The sequence below is a fragment of the Colossoma macropomum genome, unplaced genomic scaffold (assembly GCF_904425465.1).
Source record: "Colossoma macropomum unplaced genomic scaffold, Colossoma_macropomum, whole genome shotgun sequence".
NCBI lineage: Eukaryota > Metazoa > Chordata > Actinopteri > Characiformes > Serrasalmidae > Colossoma > Colossoma macropomum.
The window spans coordinates 5244691-5255554 of NW_023494809.1; the positions used below are offsets into that span (position 1 = coordinate 5244691).

Sequence of the window (10864 nt, forward strand, 5' to 3'; positions counted from 1 at the left end):
GACCCATATTTTATTCCCAATAGAACATAAAAAACATATCAGATGTTGAAAGTGAGACATTTCACCATTTCATGAAAAACATTAACTCATTTAGAACTTGATGGCAGCAACGCATCTCAAAAAAGTTGGGACAGGGGCAACAAAAGGCTGGAAAAGTAAGAGGTACTAATAAAAAACTGCTGGAGGAGTATTTTGAAACTAACTCACATGACTGAGTATAAAAAAAGCATTTTAGAGAGGCAAGAGTCTCAGAAGCAAAAATGGGTTCACCAAACTGCGTCTAAAAATTGTGGAACAATTTCAGAAAAATGTTCCTCAACGTAAAAAATTGCCAAGACTTTGGATTTCCCACCATCTACAGTACGTAACATCATCAAAAGATTCAGAGAATCTGGAGAAACCCCTGTACGCAAGGGACAAGGCCAACGATCAATATTGGATGCTCGTGATCTTCAGGCCCTCAGATGGCACTGCATTGAAAACAGGCATGATTCTGTACTGGAAATCACTGTATGGGTTCAGGAACACTTCCAGAAATCACTGTCTGTGAACACAGCTCGCTGTGCAATCTACAAATGCAAGCGAAAGCTGTATCATGCAAAGAAGAAACCATATATAAACAGGATCCAGAAACACCGCCAACTTCTCTGGGCCCAAGCTAATTTAAAATGGACCGAGGCAAAGTGGAAAAGTGTCCTGTGGTCAGATGAATCAAAATTTGAAATTCTTTTTGGAAATCATGGACACTGCATCCTCCAAAGTAAAGACCTCTCAGCTTGTTATTAGCACACAGTCCAAAAGCGGGCACCCATGATGGTATGAGGGGAGCATAAGTGCACATGGCATAGGTCTCTTGCATATTTGTCAAGGTACCATTAATGCTGAACGAAATATACAGCTTTTGGCAACATTTGCTGCCATCCAGACAACGGTCTTTCAGGGAAGGCCTTGCATATTTCAGCAAGACAGTGCTAAACCACATACTGCATCCATCACAACAGCATGGCTTCGCAGAAGAAGAGTCAGGGTGCTGAACTGACCTGCAGTCCAGACCTTTCACCAATAGAAAACATTTGGCGCATCATGAAATGAAAAATCCAGCAAAGAAGACCCAGGACTTGTGAGCAGCTAGAATCCTACATCAGACAAGATCAACATCTCCCAGAACTGCAGCAACTGCTCTCCTCACTATCCAGATGTTTACAGACTGTTGTTTAAAGAAGAGGGGATGCTACACAATGGTAGACACGGCCCTGAGATGCGTTGCTGCCGTCCTTTACTAAAAGAGTTAATGTTTTTGATGAAACGGTAAAATGTCTCACTTTCAACATCTGATGTGTTCTGTGTTCTATTGTGAATAAAATATGGGTCTGTGAGATTTGCCAATCATTGCATTTTGTTTTTATTCACATTTATTTACATTTTACACAGCGTCACAACTTTTTTGGCTTTATATATATATATAATATAAGGTGTGAAAATGGTAATCTAAAATGACTTAAGGCCATTTTTGGTGCACAAAACCACACAAACATCATAGGTGGACATAAGTGGAAAACAAATACAAAAGAAATAGGATATGGGGCCTTTAAAGCTAAACGCCTAGACTGGGCGAAGTCAAAGTGGGTAGTATTTACACATGATCTTACTTTAAAAGCACATATGTAGTACATTTTTTTTCAGTAAAACACTGGATTTTTTATTAAAGGTGGGACAGCGGTGTCTCGGCGCCTGCTGTGCGACTTTTATTTTGAAATTCGGCGTTAAAATTCCGGACTTTTAATATTTTGACTCATAACAAACATGGCGGAGTCAGAAGAGGGGACTGTGTATTTCGTGGTGAATAATATCCCCCCCGGTTTCAGATCCGCTGATCTGAGGAGCTATTTCAGTCAGTTTATCGAGAGCGGGGGGTTTCTATGCTTTCATTATCGACACAGACCGGAGGTCCGAATCCACCCGGCGGAGTCCGGAGAACCAAAACAACAGAACCAGAGCAGAGAGTCTGACCGCTCAGCCCTCTCAGCCCTGCCCGCTGCGGAGGGAGGCGAGCTGGGCCCGGAGAGTGCAGCGGCCCCGGGCGGCAGGAGGGCGGAGAGCTGCTGCTGCGTTGTGCTGGTGCGGAGCTCCGACTCGGAGCGCTTTGTGAAGATGTACTCCGGAAACCAGTGGATCGACTCTAAAGGGAACTGGACGCTGAAGCGCTGCGTTCTGCGCAGGATCAAAGTGTCTGAGCACTCAGGTGGGTTTATAGTCTATACAGGTGGACTGAGGGGCTCAGCTGGTGTCCGCACTCGTATATATACACCGATCAGGCATAACATTACGACCACCTCCTTGTTTCTACGCTCATATTATTAGTTACTGAATAATTCATAGTAGATACTGAATAATTCATAGTAGATACTGAATAATTCATAGTAGTTACTGAATAATTCATAGTAGATACTGAATAATTCATAGTAGTTACTGAATAATTCATAGTAGTTACTGAATAATTCATAGTAGTTGCCGAATAATTCATAGTAGTTATTAAAACCTTAATAGTTAATGAATAATTTACAGTAGATACCGAATAACAGATACAGTGAAATCATAGTAGATACTGAATAATCATATCATTAGCTGATTAATCAGTCTGCAGTTTAAGGGATTAATTTCTGTCTCTCTCTGTAGATCCTGACGTCTTTCCCTATAGAACGAAGGCTGAACTGAGGCGTCGTGCGACGCACTCGGACCGCTTCACTAAAGTGGACCTGAAGGCTCTTCCGGAGCTGAACCCCCCCGCTCTGATGCCCGCGGGGAACGTGGGGACCCCCGTAAGTGTGTTCCTGCAGCTCATCCAGTCCTGCCGTCTGCCCCCCCGACTCATCCGCAAACTGGGCCTCACCTTCCCCAAAACCGGCTCTCACCGTCGCTACGGCAACGTGCCCTATCAGTACCACAACAGCAGCCTGGTGGCCGCGAGCGAGGAGAGCGTGTTTACAGCGGGAGGGGTGGAGATCAGCGGGCCTGGGAGGGTCCCACCACCGAGGACCACCACTACAGCCGAACCACAACCGTCCAACAAACCTCCAATCACAGAGCAGACAGCAGAGGCTGAGAGTGAGGAGGACCAATCAGGACCTGATGATGTAAGTTAGCCAGAATTAAAGGACATCCTCCTCATCCTCCTCCTCCTTCTTCTTTTTCTTCTTCTTCTCCTCCTCCTTCTTCTTTTTCTTCTTCTTCTTGTCCTCCTCCTTCATCTTCTTGTCCTCCTCCTCCTTCTTCTTCTTCTTCTTCTTCTTCTCCTCCTCTTCCTCCTTCGTTTTCTTCTCCTCCTCCTTCTTCTTCTTCATTCTTCTTCTTCTCCTCCTCCTCCTCCTCCTTCTTCTTCTTCTCCTCCTCATCCTTCCTCTCCTCCTCCTTCTTCTTTTTCTTCTTCTTCTTCTTCTTCTTCTCCTCCTCCTCCTTCTTCTTTTTCTTCTTCTTTTTGTCCTCCTCTTCATCCTTCTTCTCCTCCTCCTCCTCCTCCTTCTTCTTCTTCTTCTCCTCCTCCTCCTTCTTCTTCTTCTTCTTCTCCTCCTCCTCCTTCTTCTTCTTCTTCTTCTTCTCCTCCTCCTCCTTCTTCTTCTCCTCCTCCTCCTCCTTCTTCTTCTTCTTCTTCTCCTCCTCCTCCTTCTTCTCCTCCTCCTCCTCCTCCTCCTTCTTCTTCTTCTTCTTCTTCTAGACATCTTCTTACGGTTTACTGTGTATAGTTATTTGTTTTTTTTTGTTATTTTAAAGAATGTTATAAAGATGTGGGAATAAAATGACTTAAAGTATAACAAGGGGGAGGGGTATGGGTTATAGATGAATTAAAGGATATATAAATGGAAATAACACGTATGGAATCGTGTGTCGTCATTATATGCTCTTGAATGTCTCCCCTTGAAAAAATACAGTAAAAAAAGGAAATCAACAACATGGAATTCGACCAGGGGCACCCAAACTTGCATACGACTGCAAATTACTTTGTCATAATGTTACTATGCATTTTTTCTTCAGTGAGTCTCACAAGAATGCAGTGTGTACCTTTTTTAAAATAATTTTTTTAACTTATTTAAGTTTTTCTCAATATAAGAAGCCTTTATCACACATGCATAACATAATAACATGGAAAAAGTGTGGGGGGGGGGTGGGGGGCCCAGCTTACATACACAGATGTTTATGCTGACTGAAGCTTTACCCACATTTCAAAAATAGCACAGTAAATTATACAAATGCTCTCATTAGAATGAAGAGAGATCTGACCCATTATACACCAGAAAAGGTTGCCAAATAGTATAGAAGACGTTCGTTTTAGAGCATAACACCACATAAGGTGTGTCAAGTGGTCTAGAGATACATGCTCAAAAACAGCTCTGTGCCAGCTCGATATAGAGGGTATTTCATCTGTTATCCATTGTAATAAAGTACATTTCCTTGTGCAGAACATTAAAACATAGAGAGTTTTTCTTAAACTTGGCAATATAACTATTTGTCAACCCACGCAATAAACACAGTGGGTCCACAGTTCCAAAAATCTTCTGTACGCACTGATACCGAGTCTGTACGCACTGATACTGAGTCTGTACGCACTGATACCGAGTCTGTACGCACTGATACCGAGTCTGTACGCACTAATACTCAGTCTGTACGCACTGATACTGAGTCTGTACGCACTGATACCGAGTCTGTACGCACTGATACCGAGTCTGTACGCACTAATACTCAGTCTGTACGCACTGATACCGAGTCTGTACGCACTAATACTCAGTCTGTACGCACTAATACTCAGTCTGTACGCACTGATACCGAGTCTGTACGCACTGATGCTCAGTCTGTACGCACTGATGCTCAGTCTGTACGCGCTGATACCGAGTCTGTACGCACTGATGCTCAGTCTGTACGCGCTGATACCGAGTCTGTACGCACTGATACCGAGTCTGTGCGCACTGATACCGAGTCTGTGCGCACTGATACCGAGTCTGTACGCACTAATACTCAGTCTGTACGCACTAATACTCAGTCTGTACGCACTGATACCGAGTCCGTCTGCACTGATACCGAGTCTGTACGCACTGATACCGAGTCTGTACGCACTAATACTTAGTCTGTACACACTGATACCGAGTCTGTACGCACTGATACTCAGTCTGTACGCACTGATACCGAGTCTGTACGCACTGATATCGAGTCTGTACGCACTGATACCGAGTCTGTACGCACTGATACCGAGTCCGTCTGCACTGATACCGAGTCTGTACGCACTGATACCGAGTCTGTACGCACTAATACTTAGTCTGTACACACTGATACCGAGTCTGTACGCACTGATACTCAGTCTGTACGCACTGATACCGAGTCTGTACGCACTGATATCGAGTCTGTACGCACTAATACTCAGTCTGTACACACTGATACCGAGTCTGTACGCACGGATACTCCGCTTTACGTCACTGTCCGGTCTGTACGCATGATACTCATCTGTACCACTGATACTCAGTCTGTACGCACTGATATCGAGTCTGTACGCACTGATACTCGAGTCGTCTGTACGCACTGATACTCAGTCTGTACGCACTGATACTCAGTCTGTACGCACTGATATCGAGTCTGTACGCACTGATACTCAGTCTGTACGCACTGATACCGAGTCTGTACGCACTGATACCGAGTCTGTACGCACTGATACCGAGTCTGTACGCACTGATACCGAGTCTGTACGCACTGATACTCAGTCTGTGTGCACTGATACCGAGTCTGTACGCACTGATACTCAGTCTGTACACACTGATACCGAGTCTGTACACACTGATACAGAGTCTGTACGCACTAATACTCAGTCTGTACACACTGATACCGAGTCTGTACGCACTAATACTCAGTCTGTACACACGGAACAGATGAATTTCTGAATGTCAGTGATGTTTATCTTACGTTTATCGTAACGCTGTTACAGGACGATGACCGCTGTGAAGAATGGGAACGGCACGAGGCTCTTCACGAGGACGTGACGAGTCAGGAGCGCACTAAAGAGCGGCTGTATGAGGAGGAGATCGAGCTGAAGTGGGAGAAAGGAGGATCAGGGCTGGTCTTCTACACAGACGCTCAGTACTGGCAGGAGGAGGAGGGAGGTACGGCACTGTTCTCTTCGCCATTAACCTGAGCTCACCTGGGGGAGTTACCCTAAAACATGGGTGCTCAATCCTAGTCCTGGAGATCTGCCACCCTGGAGGGTTCAGATTCAACACACCTGGCTCTAACATTCAGATAATCATGAAGGCCTTCATTAACTGGATCAGGTGTGTTTGGAGGTGGAACTAAGCTGTGCAGGGTGGAAGATCTCCAGAACCAGGGTTGGGCACCCCTGCCCTACAAAATCCATTACAAGTGACGTCTCTGAGACTTGAATGGATTATTTTACTGATTATTAATCTTTGTTTCTCATTACTGTAATTCTCAGTTACTCTCTAAAACCCAAACACATCTGCATCAACTAGAAAACACAAAAGAAAAGCTCATTTAGTATTTTTTTTTTATAAAAGCAGCCAGTCTCAGTAAACAGGGCCGAGTGATTTAGGCCAGTCGTCTGTTATTTTTCTATCCAACATCGCGACTACGATTCAATTGCAGTTAGTTTCTATAAATTAAGCTCTGGGTGCATCTATTTGTTGGGCTTGACGCTTGAACACTGAGGTTCATGAGCTCTGCATTGTTAGATAGACTTGTTAAGATGATTTCGAATAATGTAGCATATAATTAAAATTGATTTAAAAATTTAACTGTTTCAAATTGCCTATTTAACATATACATGATTATTATATAATAATAATTATAATAATAATACCATTTTTATTTATTTAAAGGAGATAAAGCTGATCAGTTGTACAAGAAATTATAAGCACTAATTTAGAATCATAAGACAATAACACTCAAATGAAAGACAAACACCAAAGAGCCGTAGAGTTTTAATGAAGCGCAGTGTTTTCAGATGTTTATTAAAAGTGAGCTCTGAGCTCGACTGGCTAATAAAAGCTGAACTGAGCTCCACAGTTTAGAAGCAGAATAACTGAAAGTCTCTCCACGTTTTCTCTGTTTTATGGAAGGTGTTTGCAGAAGCTCATAAACAGACAGACACTCCGTGATGTAAGTGGTGCTTTAAAGTCATTTAGAACCGTAAAAACTAGTAGCAGAACCTTAAAATCTATCCTGATACGGGTAGCTAGTTCAGATCTTTTAAACCAGGAGTGAACGTCGTTTAAAAGGCCAGTTTAAAAAAAAATATTCTACAGAGCTGTTTCTGAATGCAAATCGAGTTACTTTAGACTGTGTTACCCCAACACTGAGCCTCAGGTGCTGTTCAGCACGATATTTTTCCAGCAAATACTTTATGTAAAAATATCTATTTTTATTGATCAAAATATCAAAATTAAATTTATTTAATAAAAATGTTTTTTTTAGATTCTATAAGCACTAAAATCTCCATGTAATCATGCATAGCATCAGTAAAACACAAGATATAACCAAATAAAATGGTCTTTATGCTCTTTATAACACTTTGTATTTACTTTTAATCATAGTTTATCTCTCCTGTGTAGATTTTGACGAGCAGACGGCCGACGACTGGGACGTGGACATGAGCGTCTACTACGACAAAGGTAGAAGAAGAAGCTTCATCACGGCTTCCGCTGAGCTGAGCTGAGCAGCACACATTATTTATTAAATTGGTTAATTAGACTGGATTGGGAGCTGATATGTTGTCCTGATTACTGTCATTACATGTTTGTCATGCCTTTGTTTACAGACGGAGGCGACATGGACTCCAGAGATTACGTACGCATGCGGTACGAAAAGAGACTGAGGGAAGGTCTGGAGGAGACGTCCAGCCAAAAAATCGGAACCTTTGAGAAGTTTACTAAAGTAAGGATGGAGATACTGCAGCTTGCAGGGGAACTCCACCCGTTTTTCCGAATATCAGAACAGTTCTACTGCTGCTCTGTAAACAGTGTCATTCAGAATGTTGAGGGACTGAAATGTACATTTTTCACAACCTATAAAGGACGACTCATGAAGAATGTTTGAAGCATGAGCTTTTAAAAGAGGAATTCCACCATTTTTTTCAAAATTTCTGCATAAATTACTGTGTGAGATGTAAACAGAGAGATTCAGAGTGGTTTGGTGTGAAATGGTTCAGATGTCTTTACAGTGGTGGTGATAGGAACCAGGGGTCGCCATGACTACAACACAAATATAGACATTTTATTTACTATCCAGAACCACCAGTGAACCTACACGAGTCTTCTGAGTTTATATGGAATGTTGATGATGGAAAAGAGTGGAAAATCTGAAATAAGTTTTCTTTGGGGACTATTTTGCCTCACAGCGCCCTGCATGTATCCCTATATCAACACCACTGTGAACAGTTCTGACTCTGTAAGTTTCTCTAGAACAGAGCATTTCACACCAAACCACTCTGAACGGCTCTGTTTACATTTTAACCATTTAATTATGCAGAAATTTTGAAAAAAATGATGGAATTCCCCTTTAATCCTTATACTGTCCTATTTTCTGTTATTGATTGATGGACGATGTAACGTGAATAGCTTGTTGAACAGTAACCTTCTGCTCACAAGTCTGTTCCTGTTGTGTTTTCTGTGTATTTTAGGGTGTTGGCCGGCGTGTGATGGAAAAGCAGGGCTGGAGGGATGGAGAGGGACTCGGACACGCTCGATCTGGGATGCCTGAGGCTTTAGAGAACGAGGGACAGAACCCCAACTGTAAGAGAGGATTTGGGTGAGTGTTCACACCTCCGATCTCCACCCACAAATGTGTTCTTTCATAGCTACTTTTGAGAGGTTTCATGAGATTCATATCCCATTCAGCCTAATGAGAATCTGTAGAACAGACTCAGTTTATATCACAATACCTACATTTAGAGTCAGTTATTCATTCAGCCTAATGAGAAACTGTAGAACAGACTCAGTTTATATCACAATACCTACATTTAGAGTCGGTTATTCATTCAGCCTAATGAGAAACTGTAGAACAGACTCAGTTTATATCACAATACCTACATTTAGCGTCGATTATTCATTCAGCCTAATGAGAAACTGTAGAACAGACTCAGTTTATATCACAATACCTACATTTAGAGTCGGTTATTCATTCAGCCTAATGAGAAACTGTGGAACAGACTCAGTATATATCACAATACCTACATTTAGAGTCAGTTATTCATTCAGCCTAATGAGAAACTGTAGAACAGACTCAGTTTATATCACAATACCTACATTTAGAGTCGGTTATTCATTCAGCCTAATGAGAAACTGTAGAACAGACTCAGTTTATATCACAATACCTACATTTAGAGTCGGTTATTCATTCAGCCTAATGAGAAACTGTAGAACAGACTCAGTTTATATCACAATACCTACATTTAGAGTCGGTTATTCATTCAGCCTAATGAGAAACTGTAGAACAGACTCAGTTTATATCACAATACCTACATTTAGAGTCAGTTATTCATTCAGCCTAATGAGAAACTGTAGAACAGACTCAGTTTATATCACAATACCTACATTTAGAGTCAGTTATTCATTCAGCCTAATGAGAAACTGTAGAACAGACTCAGTTTATATCACAATACCTACATTTAGAGTCAGTTATTCATTCAGCCTGATGAGAAACTGTAGAACAGACTCAGTTTATATCACAATACCTACATTCAGAGTCGGTTATTCATTCAGCCTAATGAGAAACTGTAGAACAGACTCAGTTTATATCACAATACCTACATTTAGAGTCGGTTATTCATTCAGCCTGATGAGAAACTGTAGAACAGACTCAGTTTATATCACAATACCTACATTTAGAGTCAGTTATTCATTCAGCCTAATGAGAAACTGTAGAACAGACTCTTTGAAAGAAATCAAAGTAAATGAAGTATAACAGTAATAAATTCTGCATGACACTAAAGCTGTTCCATTTTCTTCTCAGGTATCACGGAGAGAAGCTCAGCTCATTCCTGCCACTTAAAAGGCCGCGGCCAGATTTTCACATATCCACTATTTATGACCAGCCCAAAGACATTGACCAAGGGGACAGTCTGCTGAGACGCCAGCCAAGCACCAGCATGAAGTACACAGACTGGAGGCCAGGGGGCAGCAATGAGCCCAGCAGCTGACCATACAGTCACTGATGATCATTCACTACTTCACTAATTTTGTAGTGAGAGCGTGACGGGTGTTTTATAAACTGACCTCAAAAAGACCTCGTATTTTTACAGGAAGTCCTGTGTTTAAACTCTAAAAACAAATCCTTTGTCTTAAAGGGTTTAAAATTATTTCTTATTGTTTTCAAATGTTTTTCAAAACCGTTTCCTTCACTGCACATGGTTTTATTAAAGCTTGTAAACAGAAACAGCTGTGATTATTATTTGGTTCATAGAAGAACAGAGGTGGTTCCTTTGCATGGTCTTCTATTCCTTCAAGGAAGAGTATTAAAGTGGAATTCCATTATAGTTTCAACATTTCTGCATAATTAAATGGTTAAGATGTAAACAGAGTCGTTCAGAGTGGTTTGGTGTGAAACGCTCTGTTCTAGAGAAACTTACTGAGTCAGAACTGTTCACAGTGGTGGTGATAGGAACCAGACGTCCACCTCTAAAAGCTCCCTCACAGAACATTGCTAAATTAAATGGTGTGGACGATAAAGTTAACACTGTCATTTTCTGTACATTACATCTGGAATACATAATTAAGTGCATATTATATGTAACAACGTTTAAGCATGTAAAGAGAAACAGTTGGGATATGAATTGGTTGAAAATGTTGCACCACAAAAATAAAAAGGCGCTCGG

At 41.7% G+C, this 10864-nt stretch overlaps 1 protein-coding gene across 1 annotated transcript; it reads left to right on the top strand.

Annotated features, from left to right (window-relative positions):
- The first annotated feature begins 1803 nt into the window (after positions 1 to 1803).
- gpatch3 (G patch domain containing 3) lies at positions 1804 to 10429 on the top strand. The gene is made up of 7 exons (XM_036558891.1): positions 1804 to 2242; positions 2677 to 3134; positions 5966 to 6140; positions 7605 to 7664; positions 7811 to 7926; positions 8672 to 8799; positions 10003 to 10429. Exons 1-7 carry the CDS (start codon positions 1804 to 1806, stop codon positions 10187 to 10189), a joined length of 1563 nt encoding a protein of 520 aa, XP_036414784.1. The 3' UTR covers positions 10190 to 10429.
- The last annotated feature ends 435 nt before the right edge of the window (positions 10430 to 10864 follow it).